The 27,449-nt window shown below is 41.3% G+C and overlaps 5 protein-coding genes across 13 annotated transcripts; 4 read left to right on the forward strand and 1 right to left on the reverse strand.

Moving 5' to 3' along the window:
- Positions 1 to 828: 828 nt before the first annotated feature.
- On the reverse strand, positions 829 to 13,575 carry ens (MAP7 domain containing protein ensconsin). Of its 9 annotated transcripts, none has more exons than XM_070208736.1 (15): positions 13,441 to 13,574; positions 12,552 to 12,605; positions 10,067 to 10,323; positions 9,856 to 9,995; positions 9,673 to 9,788; positions 8,900 to 9,139; positions 7,950 to 8,090; positions 7,051 to 7,407; positions 5,027 to 5,206; positions 4,770 to 4,960; positions 3,818 to 4,699; positions 3,519 to 3,752; positions 3,065 to 3,459; positions 2,810 to 2,991; positions 829 to 2,529 (listed from the first exon to the last, which is right to left on the reverse strand). In XM_070208736.1, the coding sequence occupies exons 1-15, from the start codon at positions 13,487 to 13,489 to the stop codon at positions 2,513 to 2,515; spliced, it is 3,435 nt and encodes a 1,144-aa protein (XP_070064837.1). In that variant the 5' UTR covers positions 13,490 to 13,574; the 3' UTR covers positions 829 to 2,512. The 9 variants fall into 9 exon arrangements, with proteins under 9 accessions (XP_070064837.1, XP_015030979.1, XP_002046306.2 ...); XM_015175493.3 differs by having other exon boundaries at positions 8,894 to 9,139; XM_002046270.4 differs by having other exon boundaries at positions 6,727 to 7,407; positions 8,894 to 9,139.
- A 101-nt stretch (positions 13,576 to 13,676) lies between these two features.
- On the forward strand, positions 13,677 to 14,910 carry RfC4 (replication factor C subunit RfC4). The gene is made up of 2 exons (XM_002046271.4): positions 13,677 to 13,938; positions 13,997 to 14,910. The coding sequence occupies exons 1-2, from the start codon at positions 13,774 to 13,776 to the stop codon at positions 14,825 to 14,827; spliced, it is 996 nt and encodes a 331-aa protein (XP_002046307.1). The 5' UTR covers positions 13,677 to 13,773; the 3' UTR covers positions 14,828 to 14,910.
- A 122-nt stretch (positions 14,911 to 15,032) lies between these two features.
- Positions 15,033 to 16,948, forward strand: Ras64B (ras-like protein 2). The gene is made up of 3 exons (XM_002046272.4): positions 15,033 to 15,206; positions 16,013 to 16,100; positions 16,168 to 16,948. The coding sequence occupies exons 1-3, from the start codon at positions 15,126 to 15,128 to the stop codon at positions 16,575 to 16,577; spliced, it is 579 nt and encodes a 192-aa protein (XP_002046308.1). The 5' UTR covers positions 15,033 to 15,125; the 3' UTR covers positions 16,578 to 16,948.
- Positions 16,949 to 17,960: 1,012 nt separating this feature from the next.
- Positions 17,961 to 18,795, forward strand: Akh (Adipokinetic hormone). The gene is made up of 2 exons (XM_002046273.4): positions 17,961 to 18,296; positions 18,353 to 18,795. The coding sequence occupies exons 1-2, from the start codon at positions 18,228 to 18,230 to the stop codon at positions 18,536 to 18,538; spliced, it is 255 nt and encodes an 84-aa protein (XP_002046309.1). The 5' UTR covers positions 17,961 to 18,227; the 3' UTR covers positions 18,539 to 18,795.
- A 2,362-nt stretch (positions 18,796 to 21,157) lies between these two features.
- Positions 21,158 to 25,061, forward strand: LOC6623992 (venom serine protease Bi-VSP). The gene is made up of 7 exons (XM_032434758.2): positions 21,158 to 21,934; positions 22,112 to 22,278; positions 22,330 to 22,621; positions 22,679 to 22,972; positions 23,345 to 23,559; positions 23,924 to 23,995; positions 24,220 to 25,061. Exons 1-7 carry the CDS (start codon positions 21,424 to 21,426, stop codon positions 24,397 to 24,399), a joined length of 1,731 nt encoding a protein of 576 aa, XP_032290649.1. The 5' UTR covers positions 21,158 to 21,423; the 3' UTR covers positions 24,400 to 25,061.
- Positions 25,062 to 27,449: the final 2,388 nt, after the last annotated feature.

The following is a 27,449-nucleotide window of genomic DNA, read 5'->3' on the forward strand; positions in this document are numbered from 1 at the left end:
AGCAGCGCTGTAATGTTAATAACGTGACCGGTTGGAGAGCGAGAGAGCGGCAATAACAGTGCGAGAGCTTACAGTTATTTATATTGTTGCGTCGCTCTCTCTCTCTGTGTGTTAATACGAGCCGCTCTCAAAAGCTCAAGCTCAGCTGCTGCTGCTGTTGCTGCTGATGATGTCATAATGCACATGGCTTTTAACGGCTGTTTGAATGTTTGTTTTCATGGCATTGAAAGTGAAGAGATATGAAGCCTGCTATTAGTACGCAGCTCATGCCTTATCCTAACCGCAGCATACCAGGCGTGACCATGTCATTGCCTGATAGTTCTAGCCGGGGCAAAAAAAAAAAACAAACAAAAATTCTTTAAGTTTTATGCTTTAGTTTGCCTTGAGAATTAGTTACATTTTATTCACATAAATATATAATTTGTTATGCAATTGTTTTTCATATATGTATATATATATATATATTGTTTTTTTTTTTTTTTTAGTGGCTTTCAAGATAAGAAGAGAATTTCATAAGTTTTTTCAGTGTTCAGTGTGAGTTTTTTTTTAATGTGTTCTAAATAAATAAAGGGAATTGCTTTTATAATTTGTTGTTACTTTTTGTGTGATACATACATATATAATTGTAATATTAAATATACATAGTTCTAAGAATATTGTTGTTTTTCGTTTATTTTCACTGCAGCAAGACAACTTTCAATAATATATATATTAAACATATGCATTTGTCTTTTGATTATATCGCCATTTTAGGTTATTAAACATAGGAAAGCATTCCATTATTATTAAACTACTTTTAACGGGATAAATGGGATTGATCAAGTTATATTTGTTTTTTTTTTTTTTGCTTGCTCTCATGCATGTTAAGGCCCTCGCGCTCAAGTACAAGTGGGTGTGGCACACACACACACACATACATACACATACATACATGTGTGCCTGTGTGTGTGCGTGTGAATTGCATTATAGACTATGGTTTAATGAAATGTTTCTTCGCTTTTCTTTAACAATCTTTTTGGGGGTGCATGCTAAATAATTTGCTAAATTCAATTAAAAAATAATCATAATTTATTTTGCACATGGATAAATACAAATTACAAATATAGAAGTGTATATATAAAAAAAGATTACAAAAAAAAAAATATATATATATATATATATATTTATATATGTATAGAAATTGACGCACAAATAATATACAGAGAGAACACTACTACAATTAAAAAATGACATAAGCATAATCAGAATTGACGACTCGGCTCCCTTCTAAACAAGTCCCCTTTCATTAGTTCCTAGGTATGTGTATGTGTACGTGTGTGTGTGTGTGTGTGTGTGTGTAAGCACTGATATCTGATATCTGTGTGTTAGTTTTGTGTGTTTTATTTGTTTAGTTTTATAGTTTGTTTATATAGGCTACAGTTACACTCTCTGGACATAGGACAGTATCAGCAAATAATTTCAGACAAATTTTCTTAAATGTTGTTGTTTTTCTTTCTATTTTTTTTTTTTCGTTTGTTTTTAATAAATAATACCTCACGATTCGTTGGCTCAACGGTTATTAAACTTAACTTATAAAACAACTGTGCAAAAATTGGGCAATCAACACAGGTGGAGCAGGTGACGGCGGCGACGGGTCAGCTCCCAGCAGTAAGGTCTAAATAAAGGGTATCCTATGCACATGCCGCGTCTTCAAATTATTTTCGAGGGTATTGCCTCGGACTTCGGGCTTTGGGCTTTGCGCATTTATTTCTATGATCGCTTGCTCTTTGCTATATTTTCTATATAATTTTCAATTATATATATATAACGCTGCGTCGTCGTCTCTCGATTCAAGTTGGACTCAAAAAACTGAATTGCAAAAAAACTTTTGAAGCGATTTTGTTGCTAGCCACAATACACACATTGATAATTATTAATAATTAGAAATGTTTTTTAATTAAATGAGAACGTATCCAGTTACGGAACATTGGATATCGAATTGCTTTGCAATAAACGCGAGCCGCTCCGAATCCTCACTGATTCGGCTGGTTATCAGGCATTATCCTTTATCTTTTATCTTTTATCATAATCAGCGTTTTTCATCAAGATTTGCATCTTTTCTTTTTTAGTTTTTGTCTTAGTTCTTAACTAATATAACATGCACTCGCTCGCTCGCTCTTCTCAAACTCTCTTGCAGCTTTGCCAGCTTTATAATGTTTAGCTCATCTTTTTTTTTGTTTTTAATATATATATGTATATAATAGGGTGTATATAGTTTTTATAAGCTTTGTTGTTTTCCTGTTTGTTAGTATCGCTAGTAACCATAATTTGTTGCTCTCCTCTGCAGACACGTTCTATCCAAACCAGACATCGCGCTTGGCTGGTTTGTTGTTTTTTTTTATGTTTTTGTTTTTTAACTCAATCTATAAATAAATACTCCACACACATTTAGCTATATATCAGTTTTTTTTGTTGTTTTTCTTTTTTCTTAGATAGTTTCGAAAACAATCTGGTTTGGTTTTCTTCAACGAATTCACAGCAGCGATATATCTGGAGAATGCAAAGAAAAAGGACATATATTAATATATATTCTATATAATTTTTAAGTTATGTGAGGATTTTAATAAGTCGATCGCTTTTCTTATTCAATGTGGTTGAACCTGGAGACGAGGGATTTGGCAGGTGCAAAGCATATTGGATAGGAAACAGAAAAGTTTTGTACAATTGAAGCATTTGCCCACTTGTTGTATAGTTTGTCAGTCGGTTAGTCAATACAAATGATTTTCTATATAGTATATATAGAGAATTATAGACTTTTGGAGTGGATTACCTTTATTCTCGTGACTATCAGCAGTGACTAGCGTGTTGTTTGCCGCTGTGCTCGTCAGCAAGCTGTTGTTGTTGTTGTTATTATTGTTGTTGTTGATGTGTAGATCTTGTTGTGACTCAATGCTCAGATCGATTAGCTGTGTCACAGCCGGAGTCACTGCATCCTGCAGCAGATTGATGTCGCTGCAACAATCAAAGCCTTTATTTTAGTTTCATCTTATCTATTATCTTTAAGCCACAACTCATGCACACTCACTTCTTGTTGTTCACATTCTCGATATGGCCATTCCCGTTGGCCACTGCTGCAGCAGCAGCAGCTGCTGCTGCTGGTGTTGTTGCTCCAATAGTTTCCACATGCAGCTTACCATTGCTCACCTCGAACTGATGCAAGTTCTTGGCATTCTCATCGATAATCATATTGGCGAAGCTATTGATAAGCGAGTTCTCCTTGTCTAGCACCGATTGCTCATACATGGCCTGACTGTTGGGCGGCTCCGTGTCCGTCTCCGTCTCCGCTGCGGGCGCGGGCGCATCATTGATGGTGCTGCTGCTGCTGGGCGAGCCATCGGTTGAGTTGCTGCTGCTGCTGTTCACATCGTTCTCTTTGGGCGCTGACGACGCAGCCGCAACAACCTTGGCGTCAGCGGATTCCTGTCAAGGATTGGAAGTGTAAATAATTGAAGGATAAAATCAAAGTGGCGGCTGGCTACCTTAGCGGGTGTGGTGGCAGCGGCGCCGCCTTTTCGTGTGCGGGACATGATTGCCTCGACGCGTTTGCGTCGCTCTTCGCGCTCCTTTTCCTCGCGCTTGAGACGCTCGGCCACTTCGACGCGCTGCTTTTCGGCCTCCTCCTTGGCCTTCTTTTCGGCCTCTTCACGCTCGATGCGCTGGCGTTCCTCCTCCTCGCGCCTGCGCTGCTCCTCTTCCTCGCGCTGCTGTGCCTCCTGCGTATTGAGTGGACAATTTAATTTAGACTTCTTTATATTGGGACTCATCAATAGACGCTTACCTCGATGGCCTTGCGTAGACGCTCCTCTTCGCCGCGGCGCTGCTCCTCCGCCAGGCGGGTGGACTCTTCTTCAAATAGTCGCTGGCGTTCGGCCTCCTCCTCCTGTGCCTTAAGCTCGGCCAGACGCTCGGCCTCGAGTCGTTGGCGCTCCAGTTCTGCCTGTCGTTCAGCCTCCTCGCGGGCCAGACGTCGTCTTTCGGCTAATGCGGCCTTAGCCTCCTCCTCAGTCGTTATCTTTTTTGCTATCATCGATGCGGTCATCAAATCGTTGCTGCTATCGACCGATAAATTGGCCGTTGGGGGTGTCAGTTCGCGCACCTCCGAGTTCTCCTTGCTGCCGTTACGCAATGCTTTCTTCGGCAAACTTACGATGGGCTCGGCTGCAGCCTGCAGTTTCTCGTTGCCCTCGTCTGCCTTCTCCTCCACGCTGAGCGATGCAGCTGTTGGCTCTGGCGCTGTTTTCTCTACGGCAACAGCAACTGGCTCTGGCTGGGGCTCAGGCTCAGGCTCAGGTTGTGTCTTGGCCTCGATTTGCACCAGCTCCTGCTCTTGCTGCTGCACTTGCTCCGTCTTGACTGTGTTCAATGCCTCCTTTTCCGCCTTACTGACAGCGGTCAAAGCTGCATCAGGAACTGGTGCCAACTTTGCGGCAAGCTCTTCTGGCTCCTTGACCACACCATTTGCCTCTGGTGTGGGCGCTGGCACGACGGCAGCTGTTGTCGTGACGCTGCCAGTGCTGCTGGTAACAATCATGGACGCACTCATCGCCGAGGCTGCAGACTTTGTTGTGGATTCCTTCTGGCGTCGATTGATGCGCTCCATGCTGGCGGTGCGACTGGGCTGTGCCCTGGAAGCGGAGGCAGCCTTCGGTGGCAGCGTTTCCTAAAGAACATTCAAAATAAATATAAATATATATAATCGGACTAGTGTTTAAGGTTGCCGTTCAACTGACCCGCTTTTGGGGCGTCTTCTTTTCGGCGCTGTGCATTCGCGTTGAGCTGGAGGTCACGATCATTGAGGTCGACATGAGGTTCGGTGTTCGTTTGGGTGTCGTTTGTGCTGTAGACGTGGTTGGCGAGGCGGCGTTTGCTGTTGTTGTTGTCTTCATTGGCGGCTTATTGTCCCGCTTCAGTTTGTTGATCTCTGCGGGAATACGCAATGCAAGATGTAACTCAAGAGCAAACAGGAATAAGAATAATCAATGCTTACCCTCGAGGGACATGCCAGTGCCGGCTATGCTGGCTGGCCTGGGCTTGCGTGGCGCCGTCGCGGGACGCCTGGTCACCGGCCCGGCTGTGGACAACGTTGTGGATGTGGACATGGCGCTGCCGGGACGTGAGCCGCTCAAATGTCCATGACCGCCGGGTGTTACATTGCCGGAACGTGAGCCTAAGGCAATCAAGATTCAAACAAAGATTAGTCATGCTAGCATCAATTAGCCATCGGAGCAGCTGCTTTTTATAGATATATGAGTGGGTGAGCACCAAATAAATAACATTGTGATATATTTTTGTGAATTTGTGACCGTCACCAGAGATTGTCATTAGGTAGAAAAAATAAGAAGTACACAGAACACAGGAGAAAATATTATAAGCCAATCGAAAACAAAACCTAAAAAATTTAAACAAAATACCAACAAATACATATTAAGACACAAATACGTAGAGATTGGGCAAACGGAAAAGACACAAAGCATTAACCAAAGTAACCTATGAGATTGCGTGTGCGTGGGTTTGTGTGTGTGTGTGTGTAGAGGGGGGAGGAGAGTGTACAAGGGGGTCCATTGAGAACACACGAATTGAACATACAAATGGCAATGCTCAGCACACAATATGGACCCAAAGAACTCCAAAATCGTTAATGATAATTATTATAAATATCGATTAATCATTTTATCGATTTGTACAGTAAGTTATTGGGCTTAATCGATTCAGATCAATTACTAAATATTTTCGAGTGAACAATATCGATTTTACCACATGACGCAAGTTATATCAGAATAACTAAAGATGATCGATGTTTTATTCTGTGATCGATTATCGATATGTTTTATTCTATGATCGATTATCGGTAAGGTTTATTCTATTGTTATTGGTAGTGTTGGGTATTGAATGCCAACAATGGTTTATTGGATGGGATTACTAATGATGATACCCGAGGGATACACATGTATGAAGCTCAATTTAGGAACTGAAAACGATCGATAGTACGATCGATATATTTGTATTCAAAAATCGATTACTGAATATACAAACTGTTGCTCACATGAACTAAAAACAATATGTATTACCGTTATTGATAGCAAGAGCTGAAAGCCATCGATAAGAATTTATCGATAGCCTGTCTTTTATGTAAGGGCGAAGTCTATCTATTGGACAGAATGTTAACAATTTGAATATATGAATGTAAGATTAGAACTGGCAACAATTATGGATTTACATATGAGCAGCTAAAATCTATCGATAAGTTTTACGGATTATGAAGCCTAAACTATATGAATTGATGTTGAAAGTCTATACTAAATTTAGCTATAGTTATTGGTAAGAGTATTTATGACTTTAGAATGATGATTTCTAGAGTGTTTAACTTCAGCTTTAACTGATATAACCCTTAAATAGTGTTATATCGTGTTTCTATATTCTACTAATGCGCTCAATGTGTGTGAGGCTGTGTGTGTGTGTGTGTGTGAAGTGTGCCTTGTTGTTCGTCTATTGTGTGTGCATAAGGAAAGAGAACCCGATAACTAGTTCCAATTGGGGTTTAATGTTACAGAATTGTGTGTGTGGTTGGAATGGTATGTATGGATCTCTATGATAGCCACCGCAGGAGTACAAATAGATAGGATGTGTGTGTGTGTGTTTGTGGTGTTGTGTTATAGATTGTTGTTGGATGTTGTTGATCGCACACACCTGCATTCACTAACAAACTAGAAGAGTTCATGAGCAACAATGAGTTTGGATCGAGGTCGTGATAACGGTAGTAGGGGTTAGTACTAGAAGTTGTGGATATCGCATATTGCTGCTGGGCACGCCTAGACGCGTTCGCGGACGCTGTCGTATAGGATGCGTTGTGGGATGAGGCAAATGATGTTTGAAGATATTTTTTAGTTGCGGCAGTTTGCAAGCCAAGATTCGATTGGCGTTGTTGCTGTTGTGGGTTGTGGTTGTTGTTGTTGTTGTTGTTGGTGCTGTTTGTGCTCGACCACGAATAGCTTATCTGTGTCATGCTCTTACTGGAGTCGCGCGGACCGCTGCCCAGCGGCCGAAAGCTGGTCGAGATGCCGCCACCCAGCGAATATTTGCCACGCTCCCGCTGTCCCCCACCAGCAGCCAGATGGGTCATGCTGCGCGACATGATGCCGGCGGCGCTGGATGTGCCGCTGGCGCCAACGCTCGCGCTGCCCGCACGCTTGCCCCTCAAATGGCCACGGCGACTGCTGGCTGTGCTGCCGCCGCCCAATGAGGAGGTCTCGTCCAGCATTTCCAGTTCGCGTTCGCGTCGCTCCCGTTCCAATATGGCGCGCACATGCTCGCCATTGCGGCGTATGGGCTGGGCCAGCTGATCCAAGCGGTTCATCGAATAGGCACGTCCTGATGTGCATTGGTTGTTGTGGATATGTAAAGTGGAAAGTGGTTCAGAAAGTGTTCATGAATCAGAATCATTTGTTTGTTTTGTTTTGTTTTTAGCTGTTCTTGTGGTTGTTGTGGTGCTTGTGGTTCCTTATGCAGCTAAATATATATACAGTAGACGGCACACTAATGGGCACAGAATTGGCTACGATGTGATTAGGTGGAAGGATTGTGAGTTGTGGATTTGGATGGGATATTTTTTGGTGCTTGAAATTGGGAGCAAAATACTCCGATCTGCAGCTTGGAGAAGAATCAAAGCGAGTGAAAAATAAAATACGCCCCGTCGCAAGGCCAAATCTCTGAAAGTCACAGCGTTCGTTGTTGGTGGAACCTACGAAATGGCTTACTGAATACGTTGATGATATGAAATAAAGGCATGGATATGATGATAATGTATACAATTGAATGAGACTGTTGACTGATGAGCATGTTGATTATGATAGCTGTCGCGCCTGGGCGCAAATTTTGTGATTGTGGGGAGGGGTTTGGGAGGACGTTCTTACCTGGGGTTCGGGGCGTCGTGCTCAGTGAGCTGCGCGAACCGTAGTGCCCGTCTCGGGGGCTGGGTATTGTCGGCATGAGGTCCGTTTTCCTGCGGTAAACGCTTCGGAACATCATGTTCTGTGTTGTGTCAACGTTATCTTCTGCAATTGTGGTTTGGGATTTTTGGATATTTTTTGTTTTCTTTTTGTTCATTTGATCAAAAAATTGACTGAACTTGAAACTAATGCAAAATGTATCATCGAGAAACCAAAAGCAAAGGCTAAAGCAATTACCATGCTAAGAGAGAGCAAAAGAGAGAGCTACTAAAATTGGGTAGAGTTGAAAAACAAAACATAAAACTTGGGTCCGCCGTTGGAAAGGGGGCAAAAAGGAGAGCATTACATAGAGCATGGCATGTTAGGGCGAAAGTTACCTTATTACAGGAGCATTAGACTTATCGATAATAGTACTAAAGGTATTCAGAGCTTTCCCTAATATGGGTGTGCTTGGCTGTAAATGGCTGTGAATACAGTTAATACTGTTATCGATAATATGGATATATTTCGATAATAAAAATCTACAGGTGAAAAAGAACTGTTAATCGATATTCGTTATTAATACTTATCGATAACTGCAATCTGTGTTTATCGATAACTAGAATCGATCGTCTTTCTGCTCATCGATAATATAAGTAGTTATAATTCGATAAGCGATAACAATAATATATACTTATCGATATCCGCTATTGATACTTATCGATAACAAGAATCGATATTATCGTTCTGCTCGTCTTGCAGGATTTATTTATAGGGTACAATTATTAGATCATGCAAACATGGGCGCATGCCGGTTAAGAGTTTTACTACAAAGAGCTTTTAGAAAGGTTAGGGCAACAAACAAATTATAAAAGAGGATATACATAGCAAAAAACTCGAACAATAGAGAAAGGAAGAGGAACCCTCACCCTTACGATATGAGTTATTGTTGTAGTTGTTGTTGTGGCTTGCAGTTGCTGTTGTTGTATATTGTCTGTGCGCAGTTGTGGTTGTTGTATTGGAAGTCAGTATTTGGGCGTTGTTCTTAATGGGCGCTGGCCCATCAATATTTATCTCGCTGCCGGCTATCGATAGCGAAAAACGCTTCGGCGGCTCATCATTGGAATAGCCCCAATTGAACACCTCGTACATGGACGAAGATTTGCGGCGATGATCTGTGTGTGGTGGTAATGGGCAATTTGTATAGAGAGAGAGGAGAGAGAGAGAACATGAAAAATGGAAAATTAACAAGAACTGAAGCTACGCTGTGATTGGATTAGGGATTAGCATTGACAGGTGGCTAAGTGACTATATAACAAATCATATTGCATATATTGCAAATAAAAAAATAAAGGGGTTTCGTTGTGTTGTGGGGTAGACAGGTGCTTGAAATCAAGTTAATAACTTTGCATACAGCTGCAACAGTTCACAGGTACTTGGGAATTGGGCACACAGAAAAGTACATATATAGTATATATATTATATATAGAGAGAGAAAGAGAGATTGTCACGTAACAAACAGAGAGTTCTTTTGTAAATTACGAGTAGATTGTCTAAAGTAATATCAACTGCAAAATAAATAGTTAAGATTAAGTGTAGTTGAAGTGTGTTCCGTGTTTGTGTTTGCGGTGTGTGTGTGTTATTTCTGTGACAGTTCGACCGAAAATTGATGGGGGGCGGCGGCGTCTATGGGCTACTGCAAACTCACCATCATGTCTGTCCGTGGATGAGGAGGCACGCTTCTTAGCACCACTGTCGGCTAGTTCACGCTCGGAACTGCGACGTGAGAGCGAGGCGCCTGCCACGTTCGATATAGATGTGGACCTGAAATGTATAGAAATAAACCTAAGATAAGAGAGTGTACGAAATGTGGGGGGTTACTTTGACTAACCGTCGTTGACTCCAAAAGGTGCTGGGCGATACCAGACCATAATCCGCCGGCACATCGAGCAAACGTGGCGTTGAGGAGCCAAAAGCAAAGGCAATCGAATTTCTATCGCGCCTCTTTGTCTCTATTCGCGATTCGCGTTCCTATTTTAAGTGAAAGTCAAGCGTTAATTTGGGGCGAAGCAGTTAAATAGACATTTGGCCATAAAACGCACCTGATTCTTTTTGAGTATAAACTCGCGTCGCTCCTTCTCGGCCTCGATGATGGCCTTTTTGCGCTCCTCAACCTGATGACGCTTCTCTGTATCACGGACGCGTATCTCCTCGATGCGGCGGCGACGCTCCTCCTCCTTTTGTTCGCGATATTTTTGTGCTGCCTCGGCCTGGGCGCGCAGCTCTTCGATTTTTTTCTGTCGCTCCTCGTTCTGTCGATCACGCGCATATCTCAGTTTTTCCTCTCGATCTTTGGACGCTGTCAAAAAATAAAAGAGAGTCAGTCATTAGATTTGTATTCTGATTCTGATTGGGGTTGCGGGGGTGGCAGGTGTGGCAGCTAAAAAACAAACACGAATGCTCATATTTCACATATAGATGCAAGTTTTAATCATCAAAATTGTTGCTACCTGTGGCAAAAATCGATATAGCTTCATTCACTGTGCTTGCTCTTCATTTTATACCCTGCACTCCAGAAAAACAGTCAAAGCGGGTATATAGCACAAGCATTTTCAAAGGGCATGCAAATTTTTATATTTACGCTTATTTTTTAAACTACCGATACCGTTTTTTTTTTTGGAACTCAACAGATAACTTTGGAGGATTTTCTGATATTAGGTATTAAACATTTAAAATCAAGGAAAATGATCTTGATTTTTGGCATATATTTAAATATAATATAAATATAAATTTATATATATTTTAAAGTATTCGCTTGAAACATAGATTAGATATGTTGATAGATAAAATATGTCGATTATTTAGCAATGTTTCTACCATATAGAAAGGTCAAGAAAGGCAGGGCTCAGCCTTAAACTATCATTTATCATTAATTATTTTAAGCAGCTGCCTACAGGGTATTTTGTAGTCGCGCAATCGTGACTTGAAGCACTCTTACTTGCTTTTTTTGGCATTTGCCGGCAACTACAGCCGCGACTTTTACAGCGCCTGACGTCATCGTACGCCCGCTTTGTATGTATGTGGGTCAATTGACAACAAAATACAATAACAATACACACACACGCACACACACATACATACAGGTCGCTGTGCGATGAGCAAATAAGGCAAAAGAAAATGTAAGCGCACAATTTTTATTAAAATGACATTGGGCCGCTGTGCAAAATAAATAAAAGCAATAAAGAAAATAACATAAAAATTGCCAGACAATTGGCCAACTCGCCAATGTTGGTCAACTAACTTTCTGCGCATTCTTTGTAATCGGAAATCGGCAATCGTCCGATAACCGCACCGATAACGCGTTATCGTTTCAAGTATTTATGGAATTTAGTGACGTAATTAATTGCAAATTCGAACAAAAGGCAAAGCAAAGCAAAGCAAACCCCAACTGTAAAGTGCAACAACTGTAAATTGAGGCAAGCTGTTTTTCACTTTTCACAAATTCTACATACATACATATATCCATAAGCATGTTTAGATAACGTTCGCTTATCAGCTGGCGAATGTCTGTGAATGATCATGCGGCTCGGCTGGCGCAGCAGATGGGCGCACACGGCAGAGCATGTCAACAACCTTGAACGCCGGCAGAGACGCTGCCGTCATCTATGTGCCTGGCGCCCACCTCTGAGCATTGCGCGGATGCTGCGAGTGGGCTGTGATGCAGCTGCAGTCGGAGCCGGAGCTGGAGCTGAAGCAAGCCCATTTGCGCACAAGAATTTTGCTATACGTTTTTATGCCCTATGCAAAGAGTATTCAGATTTTATCACCAAGTAGGTAACACATCTCAATATCTCATATGAAAGCCTTTAAGTCCTGAAAAATCTACGGATAGAGCCCTTTTCTTACCCCAGGTAGTACACATGTGTGTCGTAGTATGAAATCATTTTATATTTTTGGAGAAATTTTTACTAAACAAACTACCATAAAGCGAATTCTTCAATATCTTGTCTCTCGGTATGAACACAAACTAATATCTCATTTTGAAGCCTTTAAATCCTGAAGAAACTATGAATAGATTGCTATTTTTACGTCAGCTAGTACATATGTTTGTCGTACTATTAAATTATTTGATATTTTTAAAAAGCTCTTAACTTATCAAGATTCCATGACTTTTACATAGAGTCTACAAATTATCCAGATCAGACTACTTATCAAATAGTTACCATAGACATTATTGTCGAAAAATATACTCTAAGCCAATTTATTATTTTTCAAATATTTTTAAAATATCTAGACATAACTTTTCAATTGCGACTTTTTAATGCGCCTAACATAGGAGCAAAATCTCAAAATCGCATCTATATAAATATATCCTTAGGATTGAATTTTTGTGGAAATGTACTAAGTTCTTGTGAGATTTGGAGATTTATTGATTTCTTGCTTAGTTTGTGTGCAGTAAGAGCGTGCAGTAGTCGTCTAGGACAAATTTTATGTAACAGACACACACACACACAGACACACATACATACACACGCACATGAATAGGTTCATATAATAATAAGTGTACTATATGAAAGGCTGTCTTACCTTTGCGTTCGGCACTCCCCTCTCGGCTTTCGGGTCGTTTGGGTATGTTTTCCACTGTAAGTAAATAAAAAACAACAATGCAATATAAACACTCGAGTGTTTGTGTTTTCGTTTCGTAAGATAATTTTTGTAAACGTGCGCTGTAAAGTTCATTCAGCCTTTCAATTTTCAAAGTTATTTTCACCATTTTGCACATTTTGCACATTTTTCGTTTGCAAACACTCACTCGGATAGAGTCCAAAAACGAAATGAAATATCAGAATATGTGGAAAAAAGAAAATCAATCGGCTTCTGTTTTGCACTTGTAGGGCAAGGTAAAAACACGCATTTGATTAGTTGGCGGCGGCGTCGGCGGGCAGACGGGGTGGACTGACAAGCACACACATATACATATACACATGCACATGCACATACAACACATATACAGTCAAACAAATGTTCAGCTGCAGCGCAGCTGCTGCCTCACGATGACTGTGAACGGCGGCGGCAGCGAAAATGTTTTCCTCTGGAAACTTTGAACGAATTTTATTTATAACTCAAAACTCCGGTTGACGTTTTGAGAGAGGGTTGGTGGGGGGAATTAGCGGGGGCAAAACAACAAGCACATAGCAGGAACTCGAAAAAACACACGGGGGCAAATTTCACCCATATGAAGCAAACACTTCTTCTGGCTTCTTCTTTTTTCACATCGTTCGCTTTTTGAGTGTGAGTCGTCGTCGCCGTCGTCGTTGTCGTTGTCTTGGTTGCTGCCCATTCGACCAACAATTTTTTTTTGGGGCTTATAAAACTCTTTGTTACGCGTATTGTTGGTTACATTTTTGCACTGGTCATTGACGCGCACGGTTTCTAGTTAATTTTGTTGGGCCGTTTCACTTTTTTTAATGCATACCTGCTGGGTTATTCGAATAATTTTCTTGCTGGCCCTCAAGACTCGCCATATTCTCACTATATTTTTTTCTACATCTACACTTATCGATACTGAGCACACAACTATCATGCGCACCGATAATGAGTACTCGATCGCAATTACTCGATGCTTTTACGCTCGCAAAGTTGCTATTTCGATAGCATGGGCAAGGGAGAGCTGCCTGCTCTAACACCCACCAATACGATAAGTGCTAAAAAATACCACAACAATTGTCTATCGTCCCGCGTTTTGTGCTTGCAAACGCCGACAGGAGTTGAAATTTGTATTATTTATTTTTTCTTATAACAAAACAAAATGCCAGAGGAAATGGAAACTGTTGTCGTCGACAAGCGCAACAATTTGCCTTGGATTGAAAAGTACCGGCCTGTCAAGTTCGATGAAATTGTGGGCAATGAAGATACAGTCGCCCGTTTGTCCGTCTTCTCCACGCAAGGAAATTCACCCAACATAATCATAGCGGTAATATACGCCCATATCACAAGATACAAACCCACCAAAATTATCTAATATAATACAGGGACCGCCTGGCGTTGGCAAAACAACAACCATACAGTGCTTAGCCCGCATTCTGCTGGGTGACAGCTATAAGGATGCAGTTCTCGAGTTGAACGCCTCGAACGAGCGTGGAATCGATGTGGTGCGCAATAAGATCAAGATGTTTGCCCAGCAGAAGGTAACATTGCCGCGCGGTCGTCATAAGATTGTCATATTGGACGAAGCGGACAGCATGACGGAAGGTGCACAGCAATCGCTGCGCCGCACCATGGAAATTTATAGCAATACAACACGTTTCGCGCTCGCCTGCAATACCAGCGAGAAGATCATTGAACCCATTCAATCGCGTTGCGCGATGCTGCGCTTCACCAAGCTGTCGGATGCCCAGGTGCTGGCCAAACTGATTGAGGTGTGCCAGTTGGAGAAGCTCAAGTACGATGAGGATGGCCTGGAGGCGATAGTGTTCACGGCCCAGGGTGACATGCGGCAGGCGCTCAACAATCTGCAGTCCACGGCGCAGGGCTTTGGTGACATAACGGGAGCAAATGTGTTCAAAGTGTGCGATGAGCCGCATCCTATGCTGTTGCAGGACATGCTGCAGCATTGTGCTGCAAATGATATACATAAGGCATACAAGATCTTGGCCAAGCTATGGCGCTTGGGCTATGCACCCGAAGACATCATTGGCAACATATTTCGCGTCTGCAAACGCTTGAATGTGGACGAGCAGTTGAAGTTGAACTTCATTCGCGAGATTGGAATTACACACATGAAAATTGTTGATGGCTGTAATTCGCTGCTGCAGTTGACTAGTCTGCTGGCACGTCTATGCATGGCTGCTGAGTCTCATTAGCGTTCACAATTCCATCAAACATTTAGTGTAGCTCGTTCTAAGCCTAAGATACAACTTGTTGAATAAATGCGAAAATACTTGAATTGGATTTCGGTTGTAATCGACGGAATAACGCAAAAATGAGTCAATGGCTGTGAAAGCTGCGCAAGTAATCGAGTAATCGCAATGAAACCCTGGCGATATGTTGATGTTTAATGTAATCGACTATGTCGATACACCAGTGTATTTCTAGTTGAATTTTTTTCGCGGACGGTATAACAATAAAATAATAGAAAATTAGAGAGCAAAGCGCACAAATATGCAAATGCAAACGTACAAATTGGTTGTCGTCGGTGGCGGCGGCGTTGGAAAATCGGCCATAACGATACAATTCATACAGGTGAGCCCAGAACTAGATCTGGTGACGTCGTCGTTGTCGCCGTCGCTGTCGCAGTATAGGCAAAAGCAACAGTGTTGCGCATTGGCCAATAACGTGATTTTCAGTTCGCAATAACAGTTAGTTTTGGCGGTAACACATAGTCACGCAGTTGTGAACGTAAATGTTACTCATCTCTATGTCGACGCATCGTCAGAGGGGCGCGGCGCGACGTAACAAGTGGGTTGGACCCTTGTTTTTGGCAAAAGCAACAAGCGAGGCACCAAACAACTTGATGTGTTTGGCAATATTCGCGTGTGCTACATATTTTCAAGCATAGATCATCTTCAGCGAAATCAACTTGAAATGTATATCAATAGAAATGAAAGTCAGCTGGAAAATCGTCATATTTAAAGGGCGTATCCCACTGGAGCGGCCCAAATAGGAGTTACGTTTATAGGTGTGTGTGTGCGTGTGTGTGTGTGTGTGTGTGTGTGTGTGTGTGTTTGAGTGTATGCGCAGAGCTGAGGTCAATCCGGCGGGCCGCTCGTCATGGTCACGACCACGGTCTCTTTTTCGTCCATCGTATCATTCACAAATATGGCAATGCGCGGCGGCCGTTTTCCATTTATTTTTAGTTATTTGCGTCATCTTCATCTGCTGCTCATGCCACAACCATTCATATGTATATTTACATATGTATATGCACGCATACACATATAAACACATTTGTTTTTATGTATGCAATAGATTTTCTTCATCTTACGAGTATAAGACTGTGTGTAAACAAATCAAAATACGCTTCAAGTATATCCACTTAAAAATTTCAGAGCTATTTCGTGACAGACTATGATCCAACCATCGAGGACTCCTACACAAAACAGTGTGTCATAGACGATGTGCCCGCCAAACTGGACAGTGAGTCTCAAAAAAATGCACATACATATTATGTATTGTCTGTTTATTCATCTATGCCATATTGCAGTACTGGACACAGCCGGTCAGGAGGAGTTTAGCGCTATGCGTGAACAGTATATGCGTTCCGGCGAGGGTTTCCTGTTGGTGTTCTCCTTGAATGATCATTCCAGCTTCGATGAAATACCAAAGTTTCAGCGTCAAATCTTGCGTGTCAAGGATCGCGATGAGTTTCCCATGCTGATGGTGGGCAATAAGTGCGATTTGGAGCATCAACGTCAGGTGTCGCTGGAGGAAGCGCAAAATACGAGCAGAAACCTATTGATACCCTATATTGAGTGCAGTGCCAAGCTGCGCGTCAATGTCGATCAGGCGTTTCATGAACTGGTGCGCATTGTGCGTAAATTTCAAATAGCCGAACGACCCTACATCGAGGAGGGCTACAAGAAGAAGGGCAAGAAGAAGTGCTGCCTGATGTAAGAGCAATTTGCGAATCTCCACAAAAACAACAACAACAACAACAAGATGAATGTAACGAGTATAACACCAAATTTTTAAATTAATAAACGCGCGTCGACTGAGCTATACAGACTTCGATGTGCAACCAGTAATCCAGTACCCAGTACCCAGTACCCAGTATCCAAGATCAAGCAACAACAACGAACCCAAACGAAGTGCATTTTTTATACCTGCCTACCCAGTAGAACCCATAACCGAATCGTATAAGCTCGCGCCACGCCCAGCAACTAGCCAGTTAACTAACTAACGAAAAAAAAAACAATTAAAACTCAATAAGTCCCCGCCAGACAGCACAGACAAACATACATGCTTGCATAAATACATAGATACATGGATACACACACACATATACATATATATATATACATATATTTTTGTAATATTATTTGTTGATCGATGGCAACAATTAAGGACAAATGTTTTTTATTATTATGGTTAGAAATTTGTGAGAAATTTGTAGTGTGCAAACGCCATTTGTTTAATAATATTAATGGAAATAATTGAGCCAAGTTTTGAATGTTTGTTTGTATTTTTCGATTAAGCCAAAAGTAATGTGTTATTGTAATTTGTATTGTTATTTACTACTAATATATATAAATATATATATATTGCATACATGTACACGTACTATATATATATATACGATTCGATTTTGTTACGCGTAATCAAAGATTGTGTTGTGTTTAATAACAAATTGAGTGCCTCGTTCTCGTTGCATTTAGTCAGCGCATTGATAACAAAAAAAATTAAAAATAACAAACAAAAAGAACAAATACAACAAAAGCAATTTAAATTGTTTTTTTGTCATAATTCGAGTACTTTGTTTATAGAAAACGATAAAACGCACAATACAATAATATTTGTAGACCTCGATAAATTATTCAATGTTTTTATTTTATACAAAAGTGTTTAAACTATGTGTTCTTTGTCTTAACTCTACACTGCTTTATTTTAACGAACCTTTTTAATTAATATTATATATTTATATTAATATATTTAATACAAATATATGCGCAATTCTAATAAATACATACAAATCACAAATGCTTCCAAAATGTTGCACGCTCATTTTCTTCTCAAATAATCTAGAGTACTTACCTCAAACGTGATTTTCGACTCGGTTTTGAGCCAATTTATAATTGTGGCCTAATTTTGGAATTTTTTACAAATTGTACGAGTCGAAATTTTTGACAATTGTGACAAGATTTGCAAAACCTGAAATCCTTTGTGAGATCGGGATTTCGAGTTTTTTTTTGACAAACAAAATCGATTGTCAATTAATTTTGTTTGTGGATTTAGAAAAATGTGAGTTGATTATTTTTTAGAAAAACTATTAATTTTAACCAAATGAAAAGGAGCGAAGACTCTGCTAATAATATCATGAATCAAAATCGTTTCTGGTTTAAAGTGTGTTAAGTTTGTCTTAGCTTAAGGCAGCTTAAAGTCTTGGAAGAGAGCTGATTCATTTATTAGAAATGACGTCAGAAAATCTGTTGTCTGGGCCGCAGAATCCTTAGAAGTGTCGAAATTAATTGGACAGCAAGTGGAGATTGGCCTATTGTTGGGGTATATAAGCAGCTGCGAGTGGGTCTAAGGCACACAGAACACAACATGAATCCCAAGAGTGAAGTCCTGATTGCCGCCGTGCTCTTTTTCCTGCTGGCCTGTGTGCAATGCCAGGTGAGTCGAAGCGAAGCATTGACAGAGCTTGCAATTACAATTTCTCATACTTTCAGCTCACTTTCTCGCCGGATTGGGGCAAGCGTTCGGTAGGCGGCGGAGCTGGAGGCGGCGGCGCTGGTGGCTTCTTTGAGCCGCAACAGCAGGGCAACTGCAAGACGTCCAACGAGATGCTGCTGGAGATCTTTCGATTTGTGCAATCGCAGGCGCAACTCTTCCTCGACTGCAAGCACCGGGAATAGGAGGGCCCAAGGACCAGGCGGAACACACACACCCAGGCTCCAGGCATGGCCTCAGGCCTATTAACCATACGATTATAATGTATATGCTATATAGTCCATATTCGATGTGTATATGTTGCATGTTGTCTGTACGAGTACACGAGGTAGTCGTAGTCGGCATTTAGATTTAGAGCATTTTACGTTTCTTGTCTCTCAGTGTAACAATTAGCCATGTGCCTAACTGAAAGCCATAAGTCAATAAATAAGCGCATCTGAAATTCGTTTTCGAAAATATTTTTAAATGCGTCACTTGCTCGCATTAATATTAAAATTAATATAAGATTAATTAACGATCTGGGAATACCCTTTACCCAAGGCCCGAGCTGCTGTTACAAGGATTTTTTCTCCGGCTGCGCTTCTTACATTTGCTCTGGACTAAAAGAATGCTTCCTTCGGTGCTTAAAGTCCGATCTTCATGCAATTTGCAGTGCATAAGTAGGAAAACCAAATTGTATATATAGATCTTTTTATTTTTGATTTTTTAATTCTTTTATTAGCCAATTTGTTGATACATTTCTTAAGCAACTTAGCCTAGCTGCACAGTCGGGGGATTAACATACTTAACATACACTAATTAATTAATTAACATACATTAATTATTAAGTCTTTTACTTTGTAACTTTGTGTAATTCGATTTGGCTTATATCTAGCCAAGTACCCGGTTTGAGGTAGATCGATTGGGGTGGTTCCTGCGAAGTCTACGTCGCTTTCTGGCGTCTTCTGCAAGGCCTTCTTTCAAGGATATTGGGGTGAGCTGTTGCAAAAGGGATCCTTTTGGTCCCTGCCTAAGCTCCCGTCGAGAATATACCAGTTCTAAGTCTGAGAGGGGTTTTAGTACAGCAGAAGGGGTTTTAGTTGCTCAGAGAAAAGCTCTCTGCTTTAATTTAATTTGTTTAGCTCTTTTTAAGCCTTTGTCTCAACCATCAGTCAGTCAATCCGTCAGTCAGTCAATCATTCAATTTGTCCCATATATACATTTCAATTTAGATAATGGTCGGCATATGTTTAGACCTTGATCGGTTTAAAGCGCTTTCCGGCTTGAAGTTCATCAGGTGCTTTACCTTTTTTTTTTCAAGTTCAAGCGAGATCTGTCATCGCCGGCGCTTATTTTTTTGTTTGTCCACAAATTTAATAATAATTTTATTTAATTTGGAAAATTGCAACAATTAAACCATCATAAATATTATAATTGCAGGCATGTTTATATATTTTGTTTAGTTTTCATTTCAGTGTCCATTTCGAGGGGAACGCGTCCAGCAAACGAATTGTGAAACATGTCTAAGCCAGTTAGCTGGACTCGATTTTGGATTTATATAGTATGGATTTGCCAAATTGTGAATTTCGTGAACTGTAAGTTATGTGAGAACTAGTTAAAACCAGTGTAGAGTATACTAATCGGGAGTTGCCGACTAGGCTGATACCCTGTAACCGACTTTCAGACTGTCTATCTGTGTATCTATTTGTCTGTCGTGTTATCCATCTATCTATTTACGTCTATCTATCTATCTATCTATCTATCTTTCAGTCTAACTATCTATCTATCTATCTATCTATCCATCTATCTATCTATCTATCTATGCACTATCTATCTATCCATCTATCTATCTATCTATCTATCTATCTATGCACTATCTATCTGTCCATATATCTATCTATCTATCTATCTATCTATCTATCTATCTATCTATCTATCCATATATCTGTCTATCTATCTATCTGTCTGTCTGTCTAACTGCTTTTCTGTCTATCTGCATTAGCTTCGGTTCTTATAGTCCGATCTTTATGATCATAAAGTCAAATATATATATTTAAAAATTCAGTTTTGTACCTCTTGTATTTTTCGAGAGCGATGCGTTCACACAGACAAACATTGTGCAAACTAAAAATTACAAAATATTAGCAATTGCGATCGTGACAAATGTAGCTTGTTTTTAAAGCGCCAACATAAACAAATCAGAAAAATTATAATGATGCCTGCATTGGCGGACTCTATGGAAATTGTGTCATGTAAACAGCAGTTAACACGATCTCCGATAATGCTGGACACAATCGGATGTGAGGCGTCAGTGGCCCAGTTATTTTAATTTTCCTCCTAAAAAAAATTAACAAACCATATCAAAGAGTGGGAGTGTGGGCGTAATTAACACGACTGCAGGCCAACAAATATAATTACTCAATTGGTTCGGTTTGCGGCTTTCAGATTTACGAAACCTCTTTTAAACCGAATCGAAATTGTGTTGCAGAGTTTGTTTGATGCAGGCTCGAACAGAAAATGTTGTTAGTGTAATACTTTTTCGAATGTGGTTCAGTTCTTTGAGCTCGAACCGGTTCGCTTTACAAGCGGTTCACTTGATTGCAAAAATATTTCTCATCCAATCGTTTTTTGCTCAAATGTGGTTCAGTTATTTGGGCTAATATTTTCGTTTAAGAACCGGTTCATCAGCATGCATGGATCGCTCGAATCGGTTCATAACTGGTTCGCTTGATTGCAAAAGTGATACACATTCAAACATTTTCCTAGGGCGGGTTAATAAGAACCGGTTCAGTAGCATGTATTGCCTGCTCGAACCGGTTCGCTTCATAAACAAGTTCCCCTTGGTTTAACTATAGCTGATCCGAATACCCCCTTTTTGCTGCTAAGCCGGCCCTGGGCAATGCGCTTCCGTTCTGGAAAAACTGCAAAGCGAAAAGTCAACAAAACGTGAAAATTATAATTATAATTCGAATAATTTGATGAAATGTCTATTTAACTGGGACAGTTGACAATTGGCTGCGGCCAGTTGGCTGGCAACATTTGTGGCAGCTGCACGGGAGTTTCTAGAGTTTTTTTGTTTGTGGCAAATAAAATGCTGCTGGATGAGTTCTGTGTGAAGGTCTATTTCTGGCCATTTCTGTCGTACTTGGCCAGCATCAAGGGCTGGTGTCCGCCATATCCGCCAGGTTATTTCGCCTTCTATCCATTGCCCCAGCCGCCCATAGTGCCATTAACGCCCACATCCACCCATGCAGTGTATCCAACGTTTCAACCGACGCCGCCCTTGCCGCAGACGCCGCCAACGCCGCCGTTTCCTACTCCAGGCAGCACATCCACATCCACAACAACAACAACAACATCGACTACGAGTACTTCATCATCGACAACAACGACAACAACAACCGGCAGCACTTCGTCGGGCAGCACGTTTCCCGCAGCCACGTGTCCATCGTCACCATTTGTGTGTCTGCCAGGCGGCGTGCGTCCACTGCCGGATTGCCCCTGCATCGATCCCAGGCAGCAGCAGCAGCAGCCGCCAGTCATCGGTTCGGATATGATGGTCTTTATGCCACTGAATCCAGGTCGACGTCGTCGTCGCCGGCGTCGTCATGCCCTAGCATCCAACTAGATCCAGCACAGCCTCGCCAGCCCAATTTCCCTCACCCACCCAAACATAGTTGTAGTTGAATAAAGTATTGAGAAGAAAACCCGAATTGGCTATCCCTGCACCTGCACATCCGCCCAACCCGTAGTTACGCTCCCTTTGCTCCTTGTTTCAGCCCAGCTGCAGAGCTGCCAGGATGCACGCGGTCGCGCCGGCGCCTGTGTGCCGTTAGGCAGCTGCGCCCATCTGATCCAGGAGTACCAGGCGGCGGGCACAGCCGGCAGTGACTTTCAATCGCTTCTGGGACAGTCCATTTGCGGCTTCGATGGCGCCAGCTTTCTGGTAAACCAGCTGCTCCGATTTAAAGAAGTTACTCAATAGCCTCCTTTGTAGGTTTGCTGCGCAACGACACGTGCGCCCCTGGTCAACAGAAGCCCCAAGGAGTATGTGCTGCCTAGCAGTCCACCGATTGGCGCCTTTTCCTTCTCTTCGCTGGGCGCCGCAGCCACGCAGCCGCCCGGGCAGCCCATCGCCGTCTTTCAGCCAACGCCGCCAGTCAACCAAGCTTCAGGACAGGTAGCTACTTCTGCACCAGCTTCTGCTCCTGCCTTGCAGCCCAGCCTAGACTGTGGCATTGGAGGCGCCACCACAAATCGCGTGGTGGGCGGCCTGCCGGTGCGCAGAGGTAAGCCTTGTTCTGCCCTAAGCCTCCATTTGTTACTAATCCCAGTTGTGTGAATAGGTGCCTATCCCTGGATTGCGGCGCTGGGCTACTTTGAGGAGACCAATCGCAATGCCCTGAAGTTTCTCTGCGCCGGCAGCCTGATTAGTGCGCAATTTGTCGTCACCTCGGCGCACTGCATCAATCCAATGCTAACGCTGGTCAGGCTCGGTGCACATGATCTGTCCAAGTCCGTGGAGCCGGGTGCCATCGATTATCGCATCAGGCGCAGCATTGTTCACGAGCAATACGATTTGGCTTCCATTGCCAATGATATTGCGCTCATTGAGCTAAACGGCGAGGCGCCGTCCAACGGTAAGTGGCGCTGCTTACAATTTATTTTCAGTCATTTCCTTTAACCTGTGGCGACATCTAGCGGAAGGAGGCGACATGGCTTGTTACTTTAGCATTTTCCTTAAACCTTTTTGTACTCTGTTTATAAAGAAGATTTGGATGGATTGGTTTCGTGTTGTGTTCGTCTCGTCTGTTACTCTGCCCGGGCGTCTGTCCGCCCGTCCATCTATCCGTATGCTAATCCGTCTGATATATATTTGCCAGATTACTGAAGACCTATCAATTTAATCTTGCCAAATAAATTTACTACTATTAACCTGTAGATAGAGTATTGCGCTATCGTTTAGGCTTCATTGCAACGTTTTTAATTATTTCTTGTTATTTTTTTACCAGGTGATATACGTCCCGTTTGCCTGCCCGAGGCGAGCAGGTTTCAGCGCGAGGATCAATTTGTGGGCATGAATCCGTTTGTGGCTGGCTTTGGGGCAACCAAACATCAGGGCGCCACATCCAATGTGCTGCGCGATGCACAGGTGCCCATTGTCTCGCGGCAGAGCTGCGAGCAGAGCTACAAGTCTGTCTTCCAGTTTGTGCAATTCAGCGACAAGGTAAGCAGGTTAGAAAGGCTAACTTTGGCAGGCCGGCGATTAAATACCCTTGCAGAAAAGTTGCTTTTGGTTTTGCAGATATGTGTGAAGATTTGTAGGGCTCGTGAGTGCTGAGTTAAAATATTTAGCTAAAGCTTTTCTTTATATAAGAGCTCGATATTCGACCTTGGTGGCCCTTCCGGCTAGAAAGAAGTAGAAAAGACAGTTGGACCTGGCAATAAAGAATCAGCGCTTGATATATATCAAGACAAAATAATAAATCTCTCTGCAAGGGTATAAAAATCTCTTTCATCGTCATCATCTTTATCTCGATCGCGGATATCAAGCTGATACTTATGCGTAATTGTCTTTCGTTTTCTTGCAGCTGATCTGCGCTGGCAGCTCCAGTGTCGATGCCTGTCAGGGGGATTCCGGTGGACCACTTATGCTGCCGCAGGTCAGTTACACACAAACACACGCACATGGATTCGTGAGTCATCGAACCAGTTTTTGGTCTTGATTAGCCGCCGAATTCCCCAAGGTGGTTGAGTTTGTTGACACCGGGCGGGGAACTGACAAAACCAAATGCCGAACTCTTATAATCGCTGCGTTTGTTTCAAAAATTTATATCAGCTTTTAACGTTTATGATCGTGTTATATTTTAATTTGTTTATTTTTCAGTTGGATGGCAGCATCTATCGCTATTACTTGCTGGGCATTGTTTCCTTTGGCTATGAGTGCGCCAAGCCTGGTTTTCCGGGCGTCTATACGAGAACCAGCAGCTACTTGAACTGGATACATCAGATATTACGCGGCGCTTCCAGGGGCAGAGCGCGCCGATTTCTAACGCAAATTCACTGACTTGCCTGAAATACCTGTTCGCCCAAAATATAACACTTATACGCAGACTGTTTGTTGACTTTATTACGAAAACTCGTAGGTTCTTTGGATTTGACATGCCGTAAGTTCTATCGCATAAACTTAAAGGAATGGTGTGCTTAAGCTTAAATAAAACCTTTAAGTGTTAGCTTGTGTTCAGGTGTGAAATGCCTTATATTAACTCACTTCATATACATACATTTATTGGGCATACAGGCTTAAATAATTTGAGGAGCAGCGATATATTAAGTGTATAACAAATGATACAGCTTAAAAGTTAGTTTTTACCTATTGATAGAACACTTTTAATCAAAGCGCGTGAAGCTGTAAGGCTTACTTGTATTCATGAGAATCGCATAGGAGGGCAGCGCCGAGGTTAGCCAATTGCTTATGCACATAAATACAAACATACAGTAAATCTTGTAAAATGTAAAGGTTTTTTCGAAAGGCAAATATGCAAATAGGCAAAAATGAAGCTAGCCTTAAAACTGAGGGAAAAGTGAATACGGAAGAGAAGATAGAAGAAAGACGGACAGATATGGCTCGACTCAGCGAGTATACAAATAATATTCTCTATTTTCCATATTCAGATTATGCACTTGGACATTTCATATATGTTTATAATCATACACCATAAAAATAAACCCAAGCGTGTAATTAACCAAATATAATAACCCTTCTGAGCACCAAAAGTACACAATATAAATACACTACGTTGAAATTTGAATTAAAAATAAACTTTCTAGACATGCGAGTTTTACAAGTCGGGTATTTCCGAAAAACACATGTGTATATATGGTATATATATATATATATATATATATATATATGCACATGTGATTTGTGTTGAACCTTTTTTGCTTTGAAGATGAGCTTAATTTGTGAGCTTACAAATATAACGGCAAATATATAGCGTGAGCAAACAACTTGTCCGAGTCGCAATCCGAAAACCGCAAAATCATTAATCAATCTAAATCCGAGTTTACAAGCGGCTAAGTAAAGCCCAAGTGTGGGCTCGCAATTAGAATTTTACGACAGCTCTTGGCATGTAAGGGTAATTATTTAGGCAGGGGATTAAATAGCATGAGGTAAGGTAAGGTAACTGGTTAATAAGCGTGAGACGGGTAATTATTTAGGTGGGGGTTTAAATTGCATAAGGTAAGGTAAGGTAACTGGTTAACGGACACTCGAGCCGGAACTGGTCAGCAGGAGCAATCACCTGAATTTCCCACAACTGTGGCACCTGAGCGACATTCTAAAAATGCCATCCATAGGCAAAGCTTACTCATCGTCCACGGGCCTATAGAATATGATGTTATACCCCAATCGACTGCATTCTACGCATAACAATTGGCCTGGCTTTTGGACAGCATCGCAACTGCTCAGCATTCCGGACAGATTCCAGTCCGCTGCACGCAAATACACTGCGAGAATTTTGATATTTTGTGTTGATTTCGTTCTCAAATAATCTTTAATTATATATGAAACGAAGTTGATCAAACAAATTTTGGCCTGAGTGCAATATACTTATTTAAAGAATTTACAATAGTTACGCTTGATTTTAAGGTAAAACCTTCTTAGGAGAAATTTTGAAAAAAAGAAAACAGATTTGAAAATGACTTGCTACAGGAATTTGGAAACTAAAAATAAGCGTGTGGCGTGCTTTATTTGAGTATAACATTTTCTAGACAATGTATTATTTTCCCCTTGACTCAACAAATTTTTTAAGTTTATAGATTTGAGTACAATTTAACCATAATTTTTCTGAGTGTAGCGCCTATGTCATCGATTGGCGTAATCAACCTTTTAGAGCGCAGACAATGCAAGTCGCAAAATAAAATCAATCTCTAATCTGTCAATCGGCACGAGCTTTTTACATCGAATGCATACGAAACTCTCGACTCTTATCTGGACAGATCTCTAGAGGAGACGAGAACCAGATGCTCGAGCAGCTGGGCAGAGCCCAGTTAACAGTTTGTTAAACGTGTTGTCAGCAACAATTACGCTGTCAGCCTACGGCTTCATTAAGCGGTCTTTAGCGTGGAATGTGGCATCTAAATCCGTTTGTTAATATGACAAATAAAATAATATTTATACACTGGTCAAGCATTAAATAAACCAATTGACTCACTTTCGATTCTTAAAACTGAGCAATGACAAACTGGCGCCAGGCCGACAACATTTTCTTCACACCTGCGCCTTGGCTCCAAACTAACTTTAACTAAACACAAAATATACGAATTAATAAATATTTGTATGCCCTAACAGAGTGTAGAATAATTGCTGTTTAAAGCTATTCAACAAATTATAATTGTTTACCAAAATCAACGCTATGAAGTATATACTTATTTTAAATTGATCAAATATCTCCCTCTTTTCTTCCATATTCAGCTGGGTTTTATTAAAATACTTTTTCATGAGAGTTTCGCAAACTGCGATGTTGTAATAACCTGTCAATCTCAGAGAGGGCTAGGTATAATAGCACAAGCTCATTCTTTTTTTAAAAGCTCACAAATTGATAATCATCGGATTCTAATCAACTTTTTGGCCGCATATTTTTGAGAATTTATGAGCTTGAGATACCAATTAAAAAATATTTACTACTTTTAATCCAATACAATAAACACTTAGCAAAAAATCAGGCTAAGTCCCTGTTTTGTTTTATGTTTTAAATTCTAAAAAAAGCCGAAATAATTGAATAATAATTGAAAATCAATAACTATTTTAAGCATATTTGTCAACAGGGTATCTGCCAGTCTGGCAGCGTCCACCTATCGATAACTTAATTGTTCGTTGATTACCCTTCACTACAATTAGCTGACAGCTATTAAATTTTGTATTGTGTGGGGCATATCACATTCGCCTGTGCATATTTTGTTATTCATTTCTGAGTGATCTTATTTATTTAGATTTTTAGCAAATGAAATCTGTGTAATTAACACATAGCTGGAATAATTGCAGAGCGACAATGCCGTATTTTAGACAATGCAGTCGGAATAATTTGCATGCCTCGCAAGGGATTCGTCATGTTG

The sequence above is a fragment of the Drosophila virilis genome, chromosome 3, assembly GCF_030788295.1.
Source record: "Drosophila virilis strain 15010-1051.87 chromosome 3, Dvir_AGI_RSII-ME, whole genome shotgun sequence".
NCBI classification, from domain to species: Eukaryota; Metazoa; Arthropoda; class Insecta; order Diptera; family Drosophilidae; genus Drosophila; species Drosophila virilis.

What these genes read in the sequence shown, in the direction of transcription:
- ens (XM_002046270.4), bottom strand. Translation starts at nt 13,489, where the DNA reads ATGGCGAGTCTTGAGGGCCAGCAAGAAAATTATTCGAATAACCCAGCA. An exon ending in ATCCACGGACAGACATGATG is followed by an intron (nt 9,140 to 9,672) that starts GTGAGTTTGCAG and finishes CACCACACACAG; the next exon opens with ATCATCGCCGCAAATCTTCG. An exon ending in AGAAGACGCCCCAAAAGCGG is followed by an intron (nt 4,700 to 4,769) that starts GTCAGTTGAACG and finishes AATGTTCTTTAG; the next exon opens with GAAACGCTGCCACCGAAGGC.
- RfC4 (XM_002046271.4), top strand. Translation starts at nt 13,774, where the DNA reads ATGCCAGAGGAAATGGAAACTGTTGTCGTCGACAAGCGCAACAATTTG. An exon ending in CACCCAACATAATCATAGCG is followed by an intron (nt 13,939 to 13,996) that starts GTAATATACGCC and finishes AATATAATACAG; the next exon opens with GGACCGCCTGGCGTTGGCAA.
- Ras64B (XM_002046272.4), top strand. Translation starts at nt 15,126, where the DNA reads ATGCAAATGCAAACGTACAAATTGGTTGTCGTCGGTGGCGGCGGCGTT. An exon ending in TAACGATACAATTCATACAG is followed by an intron (nt 15,207 to 16,012) that starts GTGAGCCCAGAA and finishes TAAAAATTTCAG; the next exon opens with AGCTATTTCGTGACAGACTA. An exon ending in TGTGCCCGCCAAACTGGACA is followed by an intron (nt 16,101 to 16,167) that starts GTGAGTCTCAAA and finishes GCCATATTGCAG; the next exon opens with TACTGGACACAGCCGGTCAG.
- Akh (XM_002046273.4), top strand. Translation starts at nt 18,228, where the DNA reads ATGAATCCCAAGAGTGAAGTCCTGATTGCCGCCGTGCTCTTTTTCCTG. An exon ending in TGGCCTGTGTGCAATGCCAG is followed by an intron (nt 18,297 to 18,352) that starts GTGAGTCGAAGC and finishes TCATACTTTCAG; the next exon opens with CTCACTTTCTCGCCGGATTG.
- LOC6623992 (XM_032434758.2), top strand. Translation starts at nt 21,424, where the DNA reads ATGCTGCTGGATGAGTTCTGTGTGAAGGTCTATTTCTGGCCATTTCTG. An exon ending in CGGCCTGCCGGTGCGCAGAG is followed by an intron (nt 22,622 to 22,678) that starts GTAAGCCTTGTT and finishes TTGTGTGAATAG; the next exon opens with GTGCCTATCCCTGGATTGCG. An exon ending in CGGCGAGGCGCCGTCCAACG is followed by an intron (nt 22,973 to 23,344) that starts GTAAGTGGCGCT and finishes TTTTTTTACCAG; the next exon opens with GTGATATACGTCCCGTTTGC.